General features: G+C 37.2%; 1 protein-coding gene across 18 annotated transcripts in view; it reads left to right on the top strand.

Annotated features, from left to right (window-relative positions):
• PDLIM5 (PDZ and LIM domain 5) overlaps positions 1 to 25,091 on the top strand; it is a 196,673-nt gene that overhangs the window by 115,339 nt on the left and 56,243 nt on the right. For 6 of the 18 annotated variants that reach the window (XM_023637710.2, XM_070262245.1, XM_023637707.2 and 3 more), the window contains exons 6-8: positions 5,156 to 5,173; positions 5,436 to 5,608; positions 6,004 to 6,040. In XM_023637710.2, the coding sequence (XP_023493478.2) occupies positions 5,156 to 5,173; positions 5,436 to 5,608; positions 6,004 to 6,040 (228 nt within the window). Of the gene's footprint in view, positions 1 to 2,803; positions 2,819 to 5,155; positions 5,174 to 5,435; positions 5,609 to 6,003; positions 6,041 to 6,583; positions 7,718 to 25,091 lie in introns of those variants that run through there. The other 12 variants (XM_023637708.2, XM_023637711.2, XM_070262247.1 and 9 more) reach the window with 4 other exon arrangements.

The following is a 25,091-nucleotide window of genomic DNA, read 5'->3' as shown; positions in this document are numbered from 1 at the left end:
ACATTAGATGAGAACTTAAAGTAATTTTGTTTTAATGGAGTTATGATTATTCTGAGCATGTGGAGAAATTTCTTATCACACGGTAGAGCAGCATTGGAAATAGGGAATATCAGTCTTAGACACACCCACGAGAATTCACTTTGAATTATGAGAGCAGCTTCCTTCTGGTGTGGCTGTGGTCTCACTGACAGGATGGTTTCATGTTGTACACACCTAGGAATACTATGCACCAGTGTACTGGTCAGACATCCCCAAACCCTCATTTCCTGTTGTCTAGTTAAAGTGAGATTCTTATACACAAAGATTTTAACTAGTTACTAGATTCCAACATAACAGTTTGACTTGTAAAGGAGGAAAAATAAGACTTGGAAAAATAAATTTAGCTTTTAGGTTAATTATAATCATTTTTTAATTCCAGATTCAGATTCATTAATTTATTAGGTGTTATTGTGCATTGTGCTAGGTCTTCCTAAATGCATTATCTGATTTAATTCTCTTTTAGACTTTGAACAATGAGAGGTTATGTAATTTTTCAAGTCATGTAGCTTGTAAGTGATAAAGATTCGAGATTAGGTCTTTGGAAGCCAAATTTTGGTATGCCTTCCTCTGCATCACCTGCTTGTGACCCGGGCTTATTTCTGTTACTTGAAATTAGTGTTTGTTTTTAGTGATTATGGACTTGAGGAAAATTGAGTGAATTGAGGCTATATGAGTGAATAATGTGCATAAACTACAGCCAGGTTTGATAGCACTTTCCTTGTTTTGAGCAGTTGGGGAATCGATACTAACAGCAAACCTGTACTTATACAGTTTTTTTTCTTGAGGAAGATTAGCCCTGAGCTAACATCTGCCAATCCTCCTCTTTTTGCTGAGGAAGACTGGCCCTAAGATAACATCCATGTCCATCTTCCTCTACTTTATATGTGGGACGGCTGCCACAACATGGCTTGATGAGCAGTGCCACGTCCCCACACGGGATCTGAACCTGCGAACCCCGAGCCGCCAAAGCGGAAGGTGCGCACTTAACCGCTGCACCACCAGGCTGGCCCCCTATATAGTTTTTAAAGTGCTTTCAAATATGTTAAACACATGACCTTACCAGAGGTCTGAAAGACAGAGAAATTGTAACCCATTTCACTGTTGAGGAAAATGAGGGTTCTGTGACTTGCAGCTTGCCCAGGGCACAGGCGAAGTGGGCAGCACAGCTACGGTGAGAAACCAGGACATCTGACTGTCACCTTGGCACAGATGCCACTGCCGTGTATGGTTGCTATTTCATTAGGGTACATTTTCTAAAATACGTGAAAATATTTGTTTGGCATATTCAAGTTGACATCTTCCAGTTAAAACCAATCAACCCCCCACTTGCTGCCCCCACCACGCCATAGAACATTTACCCCCAACTTCATGTTGACATAAAGATTTTCCTAAACTTTCAAATGTTTAAATAGATGTCTAAAATTCTACTCTGTTCAGGAGAAGGTAATTTGGAAAATATCCCTGCTATTTAAAATAGCAGTGCAGAGGAGAGAATGCTTTGCATTGTGGCTACAGAAGAATAAATACCTGTAAACTATTGAGATCGACTTAGTCCTGCGTGTCACTCCCATTCAGCAAAACTCAGCCCTCTGCTGAGTTAATGAAACTGACTTGAGTGTGTGGAAATATAGCGTAGCTACACTGCACGGTCTTAGTGTTCAGACTGCGGGGCAGTGTTTCTTACTACATTTATAATGAATTAGTAGTTACTCTAACTAAACTTCATTGCAGAAGGATTGATTCAACAGTGTGTTGACACACTTTATAGAGTTTAGTCTTCGCTATCCATGATGGAATATGAATATATTTGTTTTTAATGATTCTACGCTTCATCAGCTATGTGAATGAATTATGTTTTGAGGTTTCCCTCTTCCGGTGTTACTAACCTCGTTCCTTAACTGTATGATATCAGACGTGCCCTTCTGGGCAGTAATGAGGTCTCTGCTGTTACAGAATGGTGGAGTTCCCACAAATCAGTTCTAAACTTACTGGGATATGCTTGCGAATGAGGGCAGTGTAATGCCAGACAGGAGAGTATGAAAATTGAGTGATAGTTCATTATTTATGACCCAGTGTGTTTCTTATATTTTTTCATCATAATCATTACATTGCAAAAAATTAGAGAATATTTTCAAATAGCTTATCATTCCTTTTTAATATATGATTTAGGATAGTTTATGTGAGGAGATTACACTTGCTATTAATATATACTTGTATTATGTGACAGTGAAAGATTTTCTCTTATTCTGATCGGTTTTTAAAAGTGGTTTCTAAAATGATCTGTTTCTACATCTTACCATCTAGTAATTATTTTATTGTCTGCCTTTTGTTAGGAACATGGTAGGAACTTAGATTCGTGATAAAATGGATTTTATAGAAACTTAGAACTTTTTTTTTACATAGTGGATCTCTCTCCCTTGGTATTAGTAACTTGAGACTTGAACTAGCATTAATATATAAAATTTTTCTCAGTGTTTTGGGAAACAGAAAAACATTTATAAAACTGTTGTCCAAATAATAACAGTGTAACAGAATTTTGACTAACATTTGTTCATTTTTGTTTTTGTGTGTTTACATGATTATTTTGAAGCATGATGTTTGTGTAACATCTTCACATAAATTTGTTTCTAATTTCGTTATTTCATTTTGTTTCTTTTCTTCTTCTTCTTCTTTTTGGCCTCGTCTTTGTCTGTTTTCCATCATCCTGGGAACATCAATGTCTTCTCTGCTCTATAACGTCTTTTTGTGTGTATTACTCCTCCAGTAACCCTGGCACTGTGTAAGTACCTAATCACTGGTTCCTTTTGTAATTTTCATCGTTGTCTCTCTGTAACTTTCCATCTTGCTTTCAACTTAACACCACCAGTGGATTTTTAGTGTCTTCTCATTGCAAGAATTTTCAGATCTGTTAAGGAGCCTAGGAAACATGTTTAACATGCTAGAGAACTTCATTTGAATCAGTGAGTATATTCAGAACAACCATACTTCTGTAGTGGAACAACCTAGTAGGCTGATAAGTAAGTATACAGACGGTGTGCACTAGAGTTAGACGTGTAGTTTGGGCCTCCTTGGTTTAGTATTTCTTAAAAATTTGAATGAACTTGCTAATTTTGAATGTCTCTATTTTGAAATAAAGTATTTGCTCTTGATAATTAAATTTATGTTCTATCCCAAATACATTTTTAGAAATAAAATCACTGAGATTATTCTCTTCTTTAATCATAGAGTATCAGAGTCTAGAGTTTCGAAGCCAGAAAACACTAAGTAAATGTTTAGAAACTTCTATCACTTAACACAAGACCTTGAGCTGTGGTGAATGTCACAGAGTGTAAGGTGTACTGTACTTTTTGCAAGGGTGTCATGGGTAAAAAATATTTTTCAGTGGCGTCATTTTATTATTCTTAGTATCATAGCTTGACACTGCTGTTTTGTATTTTTATAGACCAAACCTATAGTGGCACTAAAATTGGCACCACTATAAGAGTCAGCTACACTCACTCACTATATAGAAATGTAGAACTATAATAAGTAGCTAAATAAAAGGTTTTTCAAATTGCATAAGATAAAGTGTCGTCTGTTTTGGAATTTATATCTGTTAAAGGAAGTGTATTTATAAGGTAATCTGTGCCTATTATTTCCTAATTTTTAAAAATTTTGTCTTTTAAAAAGCATTAGGTTTTCAATATTAGTAAAAGGTATTTCAGATATTTCACTCTGAAATCTTGAAATAGTACCATAAATTATAATAATAAGTATAATGAGTATTACTAATTTTGTGTGTAAATACTATTGATTCTGTTATGTATGCAGATGACCCATAGTCTTAGAACACGCATCACAAATACATTTTCTAGTAGTCATAGACGAACACATTATGTGATCATTACTGTACTAGTATGGGTTAGTTACCGTGGAAAACACTACATACATTAGCTATCTTACATATTCCTCAAAATAACCCTTTAAGGTGGATGCAATCTCCATTTGTCAGATGAAAGTTACTTGACTTATCTACAGCACACACTGAGTGGAGGATGTGGTACTTGAAACCATTGTGTCTGACTCTAAAGCCAATGTTAACTTGAATTCTGTCATGTTCTTCACTGGACACAAACTCTTCTTGTGTACCGAGACGGTTTTGATAGTGTGACTGTTAAAATGACAGCAGTCCTTTGGCAGGCTTAGAGTACTGTGATTTTCTCAGGAGTTCTACCCAGCAGGTGTTGCCACCCACACCTGACACTCTTAGAGTGGTTTCTCTCCTTGGGTCTGTGCCAGTCATCTGCTAGTCCAGAGTCAGACTCTTCTGATGTTAAATTCATAGCCTCGGAAAGTTTGCATTTCTCCTGTTTTTGGGGGAGGGAGGAGAGAGGGGACGAGTATGTATTATGTTCAGTAGATCTTAGGTTAAAGTGTAAAAACAGTATACATTGTAAATTCCTTAATATTTATGGTTTGTTAATAGAAAAAATGAATGTTCTTAGCAAACTCAAAGTTCTTAAACTCTGTAGTTTACAAATCCCTTTCACATATATTATCTCATTTAATCCTCAGAACAATGCTACTTTGTGATAATCTTGTTTTATAAATGAAAAACTGAGGCTCAGTGAGATCGACTTGTCCAAAATCAAGCATCTGGCAAGTCACAGAGCCAAGATTTACCTCTTGGTCTTTTGATAGGTGTTTCGTTGGTTTCTGATCCACCACAGCTCTTCTTCATTCCGCTGGTTCTGCACTCACTCTATTTAGAATGAGGGATATCTGTACAAGTGAATGAGAAAACTATAGAAAATGGTGGTCTGGGCCTTTTCAAAATTGTGTTTGGAATTGCTGGTTTAGCCTGTATGAAACCATTTTTTGGTTCCTGGGCCTAGGGAAGATATGATCATTTAATTTTGTGAAAGTCAGTACCTTTTAGCAGCATATCGATATTTAACAGTGGTTGTAGTCCGTATCTGTGATTTATTAGGCATACAATACAAGTAATTTCTAAATATTTGACTTTAACTACTGTGGACTTTTTAATTTCTTATTTTCCTTCTTTTCTTATTCTTTTCTTTTCTTGTTCTTCATGTTGGAAATCTTTCTTCTGCTGCCTTCTTCTGTCAATTAAAAGGAAAATCCCGCCTAAACGGTAACCTTTCTGTTGAATAGATACTTATACTATCATTTTATATTAGTGTTTAAGTACCTTTTGTTTTTTTACTAATTCTTTAAAAACCTAGTCTACTCTATTTTAGAACAATGTCTTTTTTTAAAAAAAACTGAGGCTTAGTAGCAAAATGTATAAGAGGAACATTGAGGATTAAATGTATAAATGATGAATAATTTGCTGGTGGATATTTTTGTCCTTAATATAATTAAAAATATTGTAATTCTTTTTTTCTTAACCCTAGCCCACCAAGAAAACACATTGTGGAGCGCAACACAGAGTTTTATCACATACCCACTCACAGTGATGCCAGCAAGAAGAGGCTGATTCAGGATACTGAAGACTGGCATCCAAGGACCGGAACAACCCAGTCTCGCTCTTTCCGAATCCTCGCCCAGATCACTGGGACCGAGCATCGTGAGTGCATATTTAGGGGTTCTAATGGATGCTTGTTCTTTGTCATAGAGAATAGCATTTAGATTGATAGACGGTTATTGGAAAACAATAATTTTCCTGAGACAGTTTGCTTTTAAATTATGCCATGCATAATATGGGTACTGTAAATAAGAAACTAGCCCAGGAGTCTTACACTGAAAACTGTAGTAGTGGTAGTAGTGGTAGTAGTAGTAGTTAGTAGTGGTAGCAGTAGTCATACTGACTATAGTATATAGCCAATGACAACATATTATGGAATTTTTTTAGTGGCACTCTGCAACTTGACCATTTGGTATTGATTCATATAGGTAATTGCTTAAGTGACTTTAAAGTTAAAAAAAGCTTACTAATACTGAATATTGCTTGTTGTGTTTCAGTGAAAGAATCTGAAACTGATAATACAAAGAAGGCAAAGTAAGTTGTCCGTCTTTTTGTAAGTTGAATGCTTTCCTTTCATGAATGGTCTCAATTTGTTTTTTCACGTTTTCAAGTGTAATGATATGGCATATTGTCTTTGCAAGTAGAAGCTAAGCATTTAACTTTGGTGCCTTTTGTGGGACTTAAATGTACAACTTAGAGATTTTTAAATTAGTAGAATTGTGTGGATTTTCTCTCTATGCTTCCTTTCTTTTGTATTGCAGTAAGTGAGCAGCAGGTGTATTTGGGGGTGCTTTGCTAACACTACAGATCTCTGTGTATGAGTTCAATGTGTTGTCTTGCAGTCACTTTATTTTGGGCATAAAAATTGATGTTTCCCAGAGGGCTCTATGAATTAATTTCTGTATTTCTAAAAATGCTCTCCCCTTAAAATCTTTGCTATTAAATAAAACAGCTATGTGAAATTAAGCTTTATAAGGCATGTTTTCTGCATGATGAACTTAGAAACTTTTCTTTCTCTTTCTTATGACTCTTCTATCACTTTTCTTTTCTTTTCTTTTCTTTTTTTTATTTCCACAGGGAAAAGATACCCCTTCACGTCTTTAGTCCCAAATACACAAAATTACGTGACTGGCACCATGAAGTTTCAGCACGTGCTCTTAACGTACAGTGATTTATGAGCCTTGCCCCCCCAAGCAGCCAGCACACACCTTTTCATTCACTTTGTTTTCCATCTTCGTAGCAAAATCTGTATTAAATTTGCCTTATGAAAAAAATAGAACTTTTTCTATACTCTTCTAACCATTTCCTGCTGTTGTGAAAATGGGAGGATGAACATGTTTTGTGCTAGTAGGTAGCTCATAGATGTTAAACTAAGAGAGCAAATTAAAGGACTAGATCTCTTCAGTGGATTTACATCTTTTTCCATTGTTATTAGGATAGTGACCTTGGAAAAGGAATTCTTTTCGTAAGTTGAATTTGGTTGGTCGTTTGAAGCAGAGATGGATGAGCAAATAATGTCCTTGTCTAATTTGGAAAATACTTCCTTTATGTTACTACATTTTCCAGGATTACTTTTAAGTTTATTATTATGTAATGTTCTAAGTGGGTTGTAAATTATTCTAAATAAACAAATATGAGGAGGCAAGACAAAACAGAGAAGAATTTATTAGAATAGAGTTCATTATAGGTTTGAATATCTTTTAAAGCAGGAACTATTCAGGATGGCTGTATGAAAAGGAGGAGGCTCAGATTTGGCTCCTAAAAACGGAAAAAAGAGAATGCTGCCCCTATTTTCAATGGGGAAATGCAGTGTTCTTTTGGTTGGTTAGTTTCAAAAATCCTATTTTCTACCAAAGGAAATATTTCTAAGCCGGTGGATGTTTTTAGGGTATAGACAACTTCTAGACACTAACTAGTAAGATATAGAAAAGATAAGTTTGCTTTGTTTCTAAATTAGAGAAAATGAACATAAAATGCAATACGAATGATTCTTTATGTGACATCAGAGAAATATTTTACTTAGTGATATAAACTATTGTGCATTGCTACTGTTCGTAGGAAGCTCTGTTTTGGGCAAAACATGCAAGCTAAATATCTGACTAGAAATGCTTTCTGTCTTGTAATATAATGTATTATATATTAGATCTAAATTCAATAATACATGCATTTTGAAGTTTGGAAAAGTATTGTAATAAAGTTGCATTTAACTTAGCTTTGTACTTGTTTTCTGTTTCCTTGAAGCTAGTAACAGTACCATCCAAGACTGTTAGAATATTACTTGGGTAAAATAAATAATTCTCTTGACCTTTCATTGGGAAAACATTTTTAATGTTCCTAAAATGTGAGTATGGAATATGACAAAGGCCCATATTCGATTTTTTTCCTGCATTGTTATATTATTTAACATAACATCTTATATGAGTAGCATAAGATCAGTTAGACTATGCCACAAAATAGAGTTAGTCTTTGTTTGAAGATGATTACTGAAGAATCTTGCCTGCATTCAAGGTTCCATTTTTCACTTTTCCAGGTTTTCTTCACTTTAATGTCACCATAGACTAGGACAACTACCTGATAATTTGGAGAAACTAACGTTAATTTCAGTTAGTGATTGATTACTATTTGAAATTTGGCATGTCAAATTCATTTAAAAATAGTTCTAGGATGTATCTGTTCATTTTCTACTACATAATATATTAACATGTCTTTCTTTTATTGCATCAGCTGTTCTTCACATACTGCTTGTGATTTTATGACTCGGCCGTCAGTTCCGGTTATTACTGTGTCTCTGGCCTCTATAAGAAAATCTACTTTCTTAGGCCAGGCTTTCCTATACCTAGTAATTCTTCATTGATTTCAAAAGATGATGTTTGAAAGAAGACAGAATCAAATTCTCATGAAAATCAATGGTGTGGGTATAGTAAACATGATATTTTCCACCAAGAATCAAATTTCTAGAATAACTACAGAGTTGAGAGAAAGAACTACTAGAAAGAGACTTTGAGGTAAATAAAAGAATTTTTCCCTAATAGAGACAAGAGAACCTGTATAGAAATTTATAACTTGAAGTAGGTACAGATGAAAATAAGAATTTCATACCTTGCCTAGTTAAAAATAAAGTATTTAATGTCTCATGAAAGCAGAGACTTACTTAAATGGAACGATTCATATTTGAGTATGAGGGTGAATATTCAGCCAGCATCACAAAGGACATTCCATTTGACCCTGTCAGAGGTTGAATTCCTGTGCTCAATTAATCTCCTGGGACATCTTATATTCCTAGCTTAAAGGCTAGCCAAAAATTATAAAAGCTTCTTGCAAAAATATTATTGCAAGTCTAGTGACCTGATTTATAGCTTGTTTTTGTTTGTCTCTCTTATACAGACTTTCTTTATCATAGGCTTGTTTTTAAAGTAAAATTGGAAAGTTGCTCTTAACAACAATTTTCAACATTTTTTTTCTTAAACTGTTTTACCAGTCAGAAGATGGAATATCTCCCACACAGTCAATAGTTTTGTTACCTCAAAAAAGTTATTATTTGTGGAAACAGAAGCCTACTCATTTTGTACATTATTATACCCTTAGGAAGTCTCAGATAAAAATCTCTTAGTTTGTTAAATAGCAGAACCTTCTTTTATTCAAATTTATTCAGAACTATAGAATGAAGTGATCTTCCCCAGACAAATAATTTTGCAATTGTTGTGTTTCTGATGTGTATTTAAAGTCACATAAGTCATTAATATTCCTTCATTGCCTGCATTCATTCCTTGACGTGAATAATTACTGAATAGTGCTTGAATGCCAGGTGCTAGGGATTCAGTAGTGAGTAACAGGTGAATATGTAAACATGATGACCTGAGATGATTGTGTTACCAAGATAATCAAATAAGTTAATATAAAGGAAATTTGGCATAGGCAGGGGGGGTTACTTAGATGATGTGGGCCTCTGAGGAGATGACCTTAATGTGGTCACCCAAGGGAAGAAAAGGGGTCCATCACATGATCTCTTGGGATCAGAATGGAAATGAGTGTGGAAACCCTGAGGTGGAAAGGAGCGTGGCAAGCATTGACCTGAAAGGACAGTGTGGCCAACATGTGGTGTATGAGGGGAAGCATGATACAGAAATAGAATGTTTATGCATATAGGCAGATGACACATATTCTCAATACTATTCACAGCATTTTACCTGAGAAGTTGTCTTCTTATTGTATTTAACGACTTCCAAGTAAAATTAAAACATGAAGAACCAGGGAGGTTATTTTGCTAAATAAAGTCCATTCCCCTAGTTAGTGCCAGCCCTGGGCATAGTTATCACTTTAATGCTTTTCCCGTTGAGACCCGTTGAAGACCTAAAAGAAGGAGGCATTAATACAGTGCTTGTTGGTGATGCATGTAGAGACTAGAATGCCCTGTAAAGCATACATAAAGACGTTCAAAATCAGAACTTTCATGTATAGAAATCTGACAGATAATGCTCTATTTGTACTTTAGTGATGAATTCGACAATTTAATCCTCTCTATATAAACCTGTCTAGAATTGTTTGGACCCATTCCTTTCACTTATCCCATTCAAGAAAATTCCTTAAACCAAGTAAATATTTCCTTGTTCATTCTTTCCAAAATAGACATCAGCATTTTTTTGTGGTTATCATATTAAGAAACACAGAATGATAAATTCTTGGTCTTAGATTCAGATTTGTGGCTGACTGCTCTCTGCCCCTGAGTTTCCACTCCTTCAAAATCTGCAGTGAGAATCGTTGGTGGACGCTGCTGCCCGCCCAGGCACTCTGTCAGTAGAGCACTTGGTACCCTGCTGCTGGCTGTGCCGGGGTCAGCGCCTTCTCATACCACTTCCGTGGCAGCACTGCCCCCTCCAAGACCACAGCCTTCCTGGGGCTGTCCACGCGCAGTGAACTGACGGGGAGGGGGGGTGCAGTGAGAAGCCTGGCCGTTTCAGCCCAGCTGGGGACAATTGGGAAGGGCCCTTCCAGCTCCAGAGCTGCTGTGCGGTCAGCTGACTGCCATAAGTCCTGTATGACAATTCAGCGCCTCCTTCTGCGCGCTCCTGCTTCCTGGCTTCCCTCTTTCACAGGTGTTGGTCCTAGCGGCCCTTGTTAATAAGCACCCTCCATTCTGAACTCTGTCTTGGAGTCTGCTTTCTGGAGAACCTGATCTGCCACAGAATCATCGTCTTTTCCATCCCAGTTTGGACCACAGTTGCACAGGTTCTCAAACAGTGTGGGCCTTGTCTTCATCTTCTCATCACCTCTGTCTTTGTCACTTCTCATCCCTTCTCCTTAAATCTTCAACCCAGACCACAAACACTGTTTAGGGAAATCATTAAAGTGAAAGATCAGGTAAGTGCAGCCTGAAAGGTGTATGGAAGTTAAAGGAAGATACATTTACTTTTCTTTGGCTCAAGTAAAGGATGTTTATTTATTGATTGTATCAGAAGCATCCCGGGAGTAGGTGAAGGTATTGGGAAATCAAATATAGTCAGGGCGAAATGAATGAATCAGGGAATGAGAAGCTTCAAAATAGAAAATTAGCATTAGCTGAGTAAATGTAATGAACACTTGTAACTGGTAAGCAGCACTCAATAAAATATTATGATTTTGTATAATTTTCCATATGCAACATTTAGAATCAAATGTGTTAGCCATTTAATCAGTCACTAAATAAATTTTATTTGAACACCTCTGCCGTTTTCTTCACATCCTTAAAAATTTACCCCTAGTTCTCCTGGGGGAGATGCTGCTCTGAGTAGCCTTTGGGAATGTGTAGGAGGATAATACTGTATTATTACAGATCTTATGAGGTCAGGAGGTGCTGCAGGAGGCTAGGGATGCTCAAAGTAATACTCTGAATAATCCCACAGATTGAAGCGTCTTCCTGCCCAAAATGCCAGTGGTGTGCCAGAGAATGACTGGGCTGCGTGCAAATGCTCCCTCTTCAAAGGGTTTCTTGTTTCTTCCTAAAACTCTGACCATACAGCCTCACCCATAGTGTACTGGCCCACCCTCCCTGGGACGAATGATCCTCTCCCTTCTGGAATAACATCCTATAGTATTTTACCCCTCTTTGGGCACCTCCATTTCTAATCTGTGTTATGCGCATTTGTCTGCATGTCCCAAACCTCCAACTGCAGTATGTGCTCTTGGAAGACAAGACTCTTAGTATGATCATACTAATTGGAAGGAAAAGGCATTCTTTTTTTTTTTTTGAGGAAGATTAGCCCTGAGCTAACATCTGCTGCCAATCCTCCTCTTTTTGCTGAGGAAGACTGGCCCTGAGCTAACATCCGTGCCCATCTTCCTCCACTTTATGTGTGGGATGTCTGCCACAGCCTGGCTTGCCAAGTGGTGCCATGTCTGCACCCGGGATCCGGACTGGCGAACCCCAGGCCACTGAAGCAGAACATGTGCACTTAACCGCTGCACCACCGGGCCGGCCCCAGAAAAGGCATTCTAATAGACATGGTGTTTCTTCCTGGATGAGACTGTAGCTGTATAAGTAAAGATCTATACATTTAGTATATAAATCCGTATATATAAAGGGTCATTTGTGTAGAAATATATTTATAAATGTGATATAAATATACAAATTTGATTTGCAAGTGGGTGTTAGGATTTTAAGACTCTTCTCTGGTAAACTACGTCTTAGATTAGAAGTACATTATATTAGCTCAGGCTGCCATAACAAGTTGCCACAGACTTGATGGCTTAATAACAGGTATTTATTTTCTTACAGTTTTAGGAGGTAGAAGTCCGAGATTAAGATCCTAGCAGAGTTAGTTTCGGTGAGGCCTGTCTGCATGGCTTGCAGATCGCCACCTTCCCCCGTGTCCTCGTGTCGCCTTTCCTCTGTGCACACGCAGAGAGAGCAGGCGAGCTCCGGTGGCTCTGCCTCTTCGGAGGACGCCAGTCTTAGCAGGATTAGGGGCCCACTGGCAGGACCTCATTCAGCCTTAATTACCTCTTTATAAGCCCTGTCTCAAAATCCTGTCACATTGGGAGTTAAGGCTTCAACATATGAATTTGGCGGTGGGGGCAGGAGCGCACAATTCAGTCCATAACAAACACAGCTGCCTTTCTGTAGTAATACTCAATTTGACAGATTAGCATCCCAGAAAAAGTTATTCCTCAGTAGTCACTGACATGGACCCATTTGAAAGTGTTGCAGTTACGTTGTGGTGCCTCCTTTTTCACTTTGGATGACATGTATTTGTCTCCACCTCCTGTATCCCTAACTAGAGTATAGACTCTGTGAAACAAGGGTTTTAGTATCCTCACCATATTTGGCACTAACTAATGGTTACTAATTGTATATAATTGCATATTTGTCAACTCCCTCGTTGTTGAGTTTTAGAGAAATTGTTTACAGCATAGTATACATAACTTTTAATTGAATATAAATTCAGTATAAGGTCAAATTTTCATGAAAATATCAAGACATTAATGTCTTTAACTGAAGATAAAGTGGAATCATACCTAAGTTGTTTGAAAGGAGAATTGTTGTGCTTTTGGTAATCTAATTGGCAGTGGGTGACACTTTACCCCTGATATCATCTGTTTCTTAAATAGTTGTGGAAGATTTTTTTTTTAATTAAATGAAAATTTATTTCTTAATTCATTTTACTTTGTGTTTTTGGTCTGTCTTAACATGAATAGTCCAGTGGCGCCTGTGACAAGATGATACCTGACTAATTGTAGAAACAGGTGTATGAGATGCTTAGTGCTCTGATGGGAAGAACCAGTAGACGTAGTTTTATCGTTGCTAAGGACATGCTTGAAGTTGAGTCTAATCTACAACATTGATTAAAAAGAAGCAACCGCCATATTATCAGTAATATATTAATAATGGAAAGCTAGTAATAATATGTGGCTTACCAGGATAGAGAATTATGGGAGACCATAGAAGATTTCATTGAAAGATAATTCTTTTAGAAACATACACCTAAAATATATCATGTGTCAAGCAGTATATAATTTAAGTTAAAAGGTGATTTTCTTGATCTCACTATTTTCTCTGTTTCTATTATATGGTAAAATATTTATCTAATAAACAATTTTAAATTTTTCATGCTTATATAGGTCTATATAAATGAGCATAAAGTAGCAGTTTAGTAAAAAGATATATGAAATTACCATGATCAAAACGTACTTTTAACGGTCTTTTATCTCTCCTTCTCAAAGAGTAGTGGGTTCTGATTTTCTCATATATTATGATGAAGAATTGATAATGTATGATATGGATTTCCAGTTTTCAAAGATATAAAATACTCTTTAAGTGAGAAGTGACTGCCTCTCTTCTTAGAAGGAAAACAGTTCAAATTCCAGTCACCAGTTATATTACACAAAAATGAAACAGTTATGGGGGAAAAATCCTCGTATAGGCTATCCCATAGCAGTAAGTCCTGTCCACATGATTTCCAGCTGAAGGCCCTCAGGACAGATCCTAAGTTACTTCTTGAACAGAGACCTATCACCTTTGTACATTCATTGAAAATTTAGGAGGCAGAAACTACATAAATATTTCCAAATATACTCTTTTTACAGCAAGTTTTTAAAAAATGTTAGCTTGTTCACATATTCATATGCCCAGCGTAAGGTGGATTAATGAAGAAGCACAGTTTGCTGACTGGTGCCATGTCTTCATTATTGCTCTGTTTCACAGATATACAGGACTCTGTTGCAGATCCTTATTAAGACGCTTGTCATTTGAGTAAATCACCTAAAACTACTATCCTTTATATGCTAGGCAAAGAAATCAGGAATCATTCCCTAGTTTCATATTCTCACATATTTTCATAGGTAAGAATTAACAATCAGATTTTCCCAAAAACACACAACACAAGGCATAGTCTAATTTTTAAAAATAAAATAAAACAATAACAGCCAGATAGAATCTCTTAGCTGATGCCATCGTATACATTCCTGCAAAGTATGTTTGCCAACCTGGAAAAAACCCACAGGGTATATAACCAAGCAATAATTTTTTTCTGTTGCAAAATATGAAATATTTGTAATTTATCTCCTTTCATTTTCTTCCGGTAGATTATACTGTCCTATGCAAATACTGGTTTGGTAACTAATGTAAAGATCGCCATCTGTTGAACATAAGTAATTATTACACTTTAGTTCCTGTGATAATATTACTTTAAAATTATTAAAGCAGGAAAAGTAGTTCCTATCTACCTTATGTATTTTCACACACAAATTGTTTAATTATCGAAATACTTGTGTACTTTTACCAAATTAAACTAGGGAGACTACCATTCATGAAAAATTTTTTTCATGAAAATCAGTAATATGCAAAAATTGACTTTCATTGCCCAGAATATGCACTAAGTTCCTTAGAAGTTTTATTGGACCAGCGATGCTTCTCTTATGATGCTGTTTGGATAAATTCTTTTTGTTTGCTTTTAGAGAGGCAAATTACACAACAAAATTATTTTATTGAATTTAAACGAGAAAATAAAAGGAACATGTCTTCTTGACTAAAACTCAGTATTGAAGACACGTTCAGTATTAAAGACACATTTACATTTCTTTTAACTTCAAAGGAAATCAAAACTTAATAAACTTACTGAGGAGCATTGACAGTTGACAATCTTCGCCATGATGGAAGCCTTAATTTTCTATCTTTTGCGCCTATTCAGTTTTACATACTTCAGTCACTTTGAAAGTTTCAGAAGCCCAAGTTTTTCTACCTTTATGTTATGTGAAGGTATGTTGAAGGTATTGTGATGGTCGAATTTTATAAAATAAAGTTGAAATAAGATATTGCATTATACAGTATAAACTATATGACAGGTATGGATATATAGACATCTTAATTTTTCTCTTCTTAGTCAAATTAAAGAATTCTATTTTCAAGTTACATTAATCTTAAAAGCAGTCTCAGCTGTCCGTGTGTCCTATTTTGTATTTCTCTATTTTTATACCTCTTAACAGGTATATGTTGAGTGCTGCTTTCATGTCCAGCTTTGTGATAGGTGTTCCTCTCCCACATGCACCTAATTAATTACCCTCAAGAATCTGTATTCACTTCTGCAACAGAAGGATGTGTTAAAACTAGGATGACACCTCTGCAGTGTCTGAGTTAATGGTCCACTTTTATTTTGTCTTTTCACATGCTTTATTCTTTATCCTTATATACTAGTAATTCATAAGAAGAAAAAAATGAGAATAAATTTCTGAGAGATTTTAATGGTATCAGGTAGTTGTATATCACTGGTTAGATAATGGGTAAATTTGATTTTTTAATACAGAGAAGCAACATTTTTAAGCAAACTTTGTGGACTCACACTTTCCTTTTGCTTACAGCGATGGAATCAAGTATCTCTTGTTAAAATCAGTGAATCTCTTGGCAGATATTAGCAGGGATATTGAAGCGGTACCACATGCATGTTGAGAAAATGTACCTCCACACACACGAAAGTCATTTAAGTGTGAAAGATAATGAGGCAATATTAATTCAGGAGATGAACATGTGAAGTGATATTGTCAAGGGTTATTATGAAATTAATAAATGCTCATTGTTGAAAGGTATAAACAAGAAAAGAGAATCACCCAAACCCAGAGGTAGATACTGAAGTGATTTTGGTTTGTTTACATTCAGGAGGGGCTTGAAGCCCCAGGTGGAAAGTGGTTCTAAATGAGCTCTGTGTAGTTTCTTTTTCTCAGTGGTTTATAGTGCAAGTGTTTAGAGAACCTACAAGTGAGACTTGCTAGGTAATGCTATGTGAATTTTATTTAAAAATTCTGGAGAATTGGAAAGAAAATATAGAACTGGGAACAGGTAAATATAGTGCTGATTTTCAAAAAAGAAAAACGTTAACTTCTAAACTATAAACTAGTTTGAACTGGAGGTCACCTAGAGAAAAGTCCAGAAGGCTTTCTTAGAAGCTCAGCTAGTGAGCACTGGGAAGAGGAAGGCAGGATTGCCAAGACCAGAATTAAGTTCTCAAGAAACAGATCACACCCAGATTAATACATTTGGGATAGACTGGGTGAAATGTTAATTTTAACCAGTCAGTCATCAAAGAAAGGCTCTTAAGATCCACTTGAATTTAATAATGAAATGAGGCTAATGATCATCAGGTTTTTAGATACATAACATATTGAAGGAGTTTAACCAAAGGATATTGTTTACAGGATCAGTCAGTGACTTGGATGAGGACCCCTTTAGCTTGCTGCCTAAATCTGTGGGTGTCATGAAGAGGGGAGATGTAGCATACATGCTCCATCACTGGATCATCCTTCAGAAATAGTTGGGAGTCTAGGAAAATGGGCCAAATCTAGCTAAAAAAGAGAAATTTAATGTGGTTATGTGCAATTTGGATCAGATCATTTTGCTCTTCTGGGACATATTTGGTGGGGTGGGAGATAAGATTAGCAAAAACAAATTAAAAAATTTAAGAATTTTAGAAGAAAATAAACCCAACATGACTTTGTCATGTTGTGTGGCTCCCAAAATTACAAGGCAAGCAATAGTTCTATTCTGCACTAGTAAAATCTCCTGGCGTATTATGTTTAATCATTGGTGTTAATCTCTAACAGTTAAATAGATAATCCCAAGAAAATCAACTGAAAAATCTGGGACAATTAAGCTGTCTTTCGGTCAGAGGCAGTCATTATTTTAGCTAATAATTTGGGCTAGTTCCTTGACCTGAGAAATCCACAGCTGTGTCTTCTTCTTCTTCCCCAAACATTCTGCCTTGGTCATAGGCCTCATAGATTAGCCGTAGTCCCAGCTCATGTTTATGATGTGTTGTATTTAATAAATAAGTCCTACAAATGCTTATGAAGTACTTATTGTGTGCCACTCCTGTTCTAGGTGTTTGGTTTATAGTATAGTAGAGGCAAGGTGCTGTCATGGACTTAGAGTCCAGTGGAGCAGACATGCAATAAAAAAGTAAATAAAATAGTTTTATGTTATTATGTATTCTATAAAGAGATAACATAGGGCAATATGATGAGTATAATGGGGAGAGGGCAGGAGAGGAGTAAAGTCATTAGACACTAGTTAGGGAAAAAAAGATATTTGAGCTGAAACGTGGATAACCTGAAGTTAAGCAATCAGATATGCAGGAGATAGGCTCTCCAGGCAGAGCGAATAGCAAGTGCAAAGGCCCTGAGACAGGAATCAGCTTGTTGTGTTTAAGGAACTGAAAGAAGGCAGCTATGACTGCAGCACAGTAAATAAACGAGAGAGTGATGAGGGAGAGATTGAAGAAGTAGTTAGGGGTCACATCATTTATTACCTTATTGGTTCTGTTAAGGGATTTAAATTTTTATCCCAATAAAATAAGAAGCCAAATAATAGCATTTTAATCATGAGCATAACATTTGGTGTATGTTTTTAAAGGTTCACTCTGAATACTGTGGAAAATTGATTATAAGGGAGAGTTAATGAAAGCAGGAGGCTAGTCATGTGTATTCCCTTAGTTCAGGCAAGAGATGATAGTGGCTTAGGTCGTGGAGGTATTAATGGAGACGTAGAGAATTGGGTGAGTTTATATTTTAGAGGAAGACTGAAAGGTGTGTGGAAATATTGGGGACCGTGAGTGAGGGATAATGGAAAATTGCTGAGTCGTGAATTTGGTGAGACTTCAGTTGCTAAGAGTCGGTGAAATTGGTAAGAGTCAATTTAGTACAATAAAAATACTAATAGAATCAAGAGGTAGAGGGGTAAGTGAGTTAGAAATAAATGTGCTTAAAATCCAGATTTTAGATATGTTATGCTTGTTGAAGAAAAAAATAGAGGTTATGAATTCTGGAGTGCATGGCTGAGGTATTCCAGGCCTAGGAGTTGACCTTGGAGGAATTATCACTGAAGAGAAGTCAAAGGATTTAGCACACAGATTATTCAGTGATTCCGCATGATCACATTGAAGTCGTCAAGAAAGACCATTGGAACAGGGCAAAGAGGAAGGCAGTGAGCCAGGGGCTAAAGTAGGCAGTTGGCAAGGTGGAGGAAAGACAGTGAATGGGTAGATAGTGAGTGGTCATTGTCTGGGATTTTGGAGGACTGAAGATGACTTGATGCTAGAAACAGTAACAGGCGGGCACTTGCTCATCTCCAGGTTTATAAACATACAGGGTTTGAGAGAAAAGGAACCTCTCGTTTCGAGGGACTGCAAGGAGGGTGCAGAGTGATGAGGGTACAGTAGAATGACAGAGGGCTGAGAGGGGTGGGCACTTGATAGATCAGAAGATACGTAAAACAGTCATCAGTCCAGGAGGTGATGGATGACCCACGCAGTTTGCCCTTCTGCTTGTGGCAGGTAAACAGGGACGGAAAGTAGGATGGGATTGATCTTCATGGTCTGTTAGAGGAAAGTGGGCTCTAGAGTGAAGATCTGTGAGGGCAGGAAATTGAAGTGGGCAAGGATGCCTGCAGCAAGTGGGAATTCAAATGGTATTTTGTTGTTGAATGAATGAGTGAATGCAGTGAGTGAGTGAATGGCAAAGCTCAGGACATCTGATCCAGAATATTTAGCAAGAGTGTGTGTGGCCTGGCTTTTGTTCTCTAGTGCTGGCAGAACACTCACCGGAACGTGAGGTGCTGTGGTAGTGTTCTGAAGACACCGGTTCTCCAAGGACTCACGGTGGGTGGCTATTGAATAGTAGGCATTCAGACAGATTCATTTACATTTTCAAATAGGTAACAGATTGACTCATCACAATTTGTTGAACAATGCATCCTCTTATCCTGAATCTGGAAAAATATTTTTATCATATGTACATTATTTTTATAATATGGGGGTTATGTTAATAACCCCAAAACAGCAGATTTTTGCCCCATAGAAGAAGCTGTTCCTAGCTAGTAGAAATTGCTGCACTCCCTAATGGGAATGGTCCAGTGGAGAAATTGATAACGCAGGGTGAGAAGGGCTGAGGTGAATGGTAAGTGCCCTGCAGTTACTGAGAGAGTCAGGCTTCTATCAAGGGATTGTTCCAAGTGATTTTTAAGTTGATGTTACCCCTTAAAATCCTTATATTACAGTCTTGTGCTGTGTAGCGATGCATTGGATCGGTGATGAACCACTTATACGATGGTGGTCCCATGAGATTAGTGCCATATAGCCTAGGTGTGTAGGAGGCTGTACCATCTGGGTTTGTGTGAGTACACTCCATGGTGTTCGCACAGTGATGAAGTCTCCTAAGGCATTTCTCAGAACATATCCCCAGTGTTAAGTGCAACATGATTGTATATAGGCATTCTTTTATAGACATAATATAATATGTACTCATTCTTTACCTATCTTATCTTTAGACCCATTGTTACATTTTCTCTAAAGAGATCAAGGAATAATGTAGATAACCAAAGAGTTCACATAATATTAAGACAGGACATGTAATAATCGTGAAATCCATTAGGGAAGGCAACAGCAGAGAGATAGATGAGAGTTACGGCAGAGTTTGAAAGGTGTGAAGAACATGAGATGTATCAACAAAGAGCAGATTTGTCCTCCAACACAAATAATAAGTTCCAGTTCCTTCAGAGATGTCTCTTTTTGTTTCCCTCTTTTCCTTGCTTCAGTAAACTGGGAACCTCAGGAAAACTTCTTTCTTTGAGTCAGTTCATTTTCTTTGCTCTCTCAAAAAGTGAACCTCGTTTTTGGTGGTATTTTCATGTTTTATAATTTACTTCATAATCTTTTAACCTCTAACAGTCCTCTCTGCTTCCCCATGTGTAAAGGAATGATGATTTTTAAATTCTCTTCAAGATTCCATCTATAATAAATGTAGAATTCACAGGCTCAAATAATGTTTTTAGGCTGCTGCAGACACAAAGGCTATTGAAATCAATTAATAAATTCAGCTTGTGATTAAGAGTACCAGAAATTTCCAGCTGAGGTTTAGTTGATTTAATTTTCCAGAAGGGAGATGATAGTTAGAAGTGCACATACTCACCATATGTATTGTCACGAAGCCAGTGGAAGATACTCATTTTTCCAGACGACTAGCAATTTCCCTGACTGAAATGAATAGCTTTGCTATGCTAATAGCAGAGTACTCCAAAAGTACAGATGCAGCTGTGATCCTGGTATATTCCACTGTCTGCTTAACAGTATTATTGTGTGAATGTTTGCTTTTTGGAAGAGTGAAAATGCCAAGGACAATTTATTGTCATTTTTCTCCTTTACCAGCTGTAAAATACATACTTTAAGGTTTTCAAATTTTTCCTGTTATTGAAAACTTGCCATGTGGGGATGTAATATATCATTCTATTTGATTATTTTATGATATTTATATGGAGAGTGAGGAGGCATTGAAGTTTTTAGTTGGAGACTTGAGGTTTTTATGCTGCAAAAGAAAGTTTCTGCATTCCTTTTAGAGGTTAGCCTTTGTGAAGAATTTTTTTCTTATATATTTTGCATATCATCCCATCAAAATATGGATGAGCCAAATTAACATTTTGAAATTTCGTTATTGGTGGAGAGCTTTAACCTCATGCAACCAGGAATAGCCAATGAAATAACACTAAAAACAGGCACATGTGTAGGGTCAAGGCACAGAAGACAGGAGACTAGAAGGAGTGGTCAATTGGGTCAGATACTGAGGCTAAAAAAAAAATGAGGAATGCGAACAAAAAGACACAACTGTATGATTCCACCTATGTGAGATATCTAAAGTAGTCAAATTTATAGAAACAGAAAGTAGAATGGTGGTTACCAGGGTCTGTGGAAAAGGGGAGTAGTTGTTTGGTGGGTAAGAGTTTCAGGTTTGCAAAATGAAGAAGTTCTGGAGATCTGTTTCAAACAGTGAATGTACTTAACACTACTGAGTTGTACACTTAAAATTGGTTAAGATGGTCAATTTTATGTTGTGTTCTTTCCCACAGTCAAAAGAAAATGAGGTATATAAATTGTCAATTGAATTTAGCCACAAAAGGTCATTAGTGACCTTGGCAAGAATATGGTTTTATGAGGTTGGGGAATGAAGCCCACTTGAGGGGTTGAAGAGTGACAGGCAGGTGAGGAAATGAAGGTGACATGAGTTAACTGTCATTTCACAGAGTTTGGCTGTTAAGGGGACTAGGAAAATAGAAAGTGAAGGTAGTTTTGTTTTTGTTGTTTCTTTTAAGAGAAACTATAGCATTTTTGAATGGGGACTCAAAGCATGCAGTGGGGAAGGAGGAATGGAAAATGCAAGGCATTCGAGGTAGATCAGATGAGGCCCCTGAGAAACAGGGAGGAGCTGGAGTACATAGCATACGGGTGTTGCTGTTTGACAGTTGTCATGACTGGAGCGTAGAGAGAGAGTTCCTCTCGCTGGTCCTGCAGGATGGTCAGGAGCCAAGTTAGTGACATGGGCAACCTAATGCCTGCCTTGCCTGGACACCTTGCTAACATGGGTCCCCAGTGAAAAGCATAGAAAGACACAGTGCAGAGATTGTGCAAAGAAAGACAATTGCAGAGAAAAAGAATGCACAAATAGCTCTCTGTTCATTTTTCCTGAGAAAAGCAGGCCAAAAGGCTGCAAGCCCAGCCCTCCAGACATATCTGGGAAGGAGAAAGTCTTCATACCTCTCTCTGGTGAGAAATGAAAACTCACTTAAGTAACAGACAGAGCAGAAAGTTTGGCTGCTACAGAGGCACTATTAATCAGAGCTCTTCCAACCCTAAAAGGAATAAATATTAGCAAACGACAGAATGAGAATAGATATTGATGTCTCTTCCATATTAAATAAGATAGTTTAAGATTTTGTGAAGTCTGCTATTTTTAGAGGTTGGCCAAACAAAGGACTAGGTAATCAGTGTGTGTAACACATGGGAAACCGCCCAACTGCATTTGTTTGGAAACTTGGAAATCTGGCAATAGAAGGTATTTCATGAGTTATATGAACTTTGTTCTCAAGTGGCAATCATTGTTCCAGTCAACAGAGTTCTCATTCCCTTTTCTTACCTGTCCTTATTAGATATTAATATGTAGACATTGATAATTTTAACTATATTTTTTTTAGAATATTGATAATTCTTCATATTATAAAGGACATTTTTAAAGATATTTTTGGAGTCCTAGCCATTTCTTTCAGGTTGATGATATGTCTTTTCTTACTAAGACAGTAATAACCTGTTTAACCTGAATTGTGATACAGTCTCTAGAAGGTAAAAATATGATCTCAGAAATATAGTTGTGCCTCCATATCTGTGGGGGATTGGTTCCAGGAACCCTCTCGGCACCAAAATCTGCAGATGCTCACATCCCATGTATAAAATGGCTTACTACAGTGAACACAGTCAGCCCTCCATTTCTGTGGGTCTCCATATACGTACACAGAGGTCTGACTGTATGTTTCAGCGAGTTCTGTATTTGAAAACAATAAATTTCATTCATGCATTTATTCAACAAACACTTATTTGTTGTTTACTTTGTGGTAAGCACTTTGTTGCACTTCATTTATACCAGGAAACATAGTGGTCCGTAATCTCAGGGAACTTCTAATCTAGTGAGGGAGTCCAGATTTAAACAAATAATCACACAAATTGTACAATTACAGTAGTAACAAATTCTGTGAAGAAAAGGTACAGAGTCATGTGAAAGCATATGATGTGGGCAACCTAAGGTGATTTAGGGAATCTGAGAGGCGTCCCTGAGGAGGCGGCATTTAAACTGAGGCCAGAAGGACACTTAGGAATTAGTCCAGTGAAGGTGTGAGAGAGGAAGTGGGTATAGAAAACGAGAAATAGACGACTCTGCAGAGGCCTTGTGGTGGGAAGAAGCTTGGCCTGTTTCAAAGAGAGATGGATGACCAGTTGGACTGGGGCAAGCCTGAGGAGAGGAAGAGCTCCCTAAGATAAGGCTGGGAGTAGGCAGCCAAGGATGACAGTAGTCCTTAGAGCAGTGCTGGGAGGTCCAGGCACAGCTGGGATCCCGTTGATGTCGTTCACTTTGCTCTGGTAGCTGTGTGGAGATGGTATTGTCTGGGACAGGGAGCAGCAAACCTGTTCTGTGAAGAGCCAGATAGGAAATGTATGAGGCTTTCTGAGCCATATGGTCTGTGGCAACTGCTCACCTCTGCGTGTGGTGTGAAAGTACCGTAGACGTATGCAAATGAATGAACCTGGCTGGGTTCCATAAAAGTTTATTTACGGATGCTGAAATTTGAATTTCATATAATTTTCATGTGTCATGAAATATTACTATTCTTTTCATTTTTTAAAAGACATTTAAAAATATGAAAACCACTCTTCATTCACAGACAGGTGGTGGGAGCACTGTGGCCTCAGAGCCACGGTTTGCTGACCCCTGTTGGAGGACGTACATTGCTTGTTCTTTCCACTGTGTCTGCTTTGCCCCTGAAGTGCTATTTTAGTTCTACCATGACGTTTTTCTTAAGTTGTCTGCATTTCTTTTCAACACTCTGGTAAAAGGTATGACCGATACTAAATGAAAAATGGGAAGATAGCATCTCCTTTTCTGTTTCTTTATCCTAGCCTTACGTTTTGCACTTGAAAATCAGTATAGCATGACTGTCCCATTCTATTTTTTATCCATAGGCCCTTTTTTAAAAAAAATAGTGGGTAATTTTTTATTTTTCCTTTTAATTTTTTTTCCCAAAGTGTTATTCTCGGTGCTTTCTTCTTTCAAACCTCACACTGAGTTTTTCATCTTTTCTTTACCTGGTAGTAGTTCTAAAATTGAATTCTGGCATTAAAAAGAAAAAAGGGTACAGACATCAGAAAAACGAAGTAAAAAATACTCAAAGCGACACAATTGCATGCAAACGTTTGTTGTGTGACTAGATGGAAGACGTTGTTTACATCAAGATAAACAACATCCATGTAATTTCGGATATGCAAACAGCGTTCTGAGCTGAAAGGAAATGCCTAGTTCCTTTCTTGTTGTGCGCTATTCAGGCAGCTGCCCCACAAGGAGCTGGAAAGCAGGATGTGGTGGAAATAATACGAACAGACCTGCCTCAAATTGCGCTGACCCTTACTAGGTATATGATATTGGGCAACTTAATTTCTTGAAGCCTAAGTTTTTCTGAAGCATGCAAAATATGTAGTATATGGAAATTTCCACCCACCTTTCTTCCCCTGTAAGCATAATCTTTTCCCACGTGGAAGCAGCCATGTTAAAAAATTGGGGGGAAAACAGCCTGTATTTGGTGGTGTTGAGGGTGTTGGTTTTGGTTTTAACCTAATGCAGATAGGAAGTTAAAAAGAACCTAGCAGTATTCCCAAAATGAAACCAATGTACACTGAAAAGGTAGTGAAGATGATAAATTTCAGTACTTTTCATTAATCCTTCCTTTGCCTTGTTTATTTTACTTCTGAAAACCTAGGTTTGACAGTTCTCTCGAAGACCTCCCTCAGAGTGGACCTCACCCACCTGCAGCTTCTCAGGTTTTACATATTGGTGGCCAAGTAGCCACACTTTCTAAAGTAACTACGTATTCTAGGTAGAGTTTTTCAAACTTCTTGGGGTGTCTAAATTTTAATGCTGGTGGTGAAATTAAACACTAAAACTGACTAAAAAGGAAAAAGTGATCATAGATTACAGAACTGACATGATTAACATATAGGCAAGAGAGCTTGGCACTCAGCCCTGGCACACTGCTTTA

Source organism: Equus caballus, chromosome 3 (assembly GCF_041296265.1).
Source record: "Equus caballus isolate H_3958 breed thoroughbred chromosome 3, TB-T2T, whole genome shotgun sequence".
In the NCBI taxonomy this organism is placed as follows: domain Eukaryota; kingdom Metazoa; phylum Chordata; class Mammalia; order Perissodactyla; family Equidae; genus Equus; species Equus caballus.
This window is presented reverse-complemented; position numbering and strand designations above follow the sequence as displayed.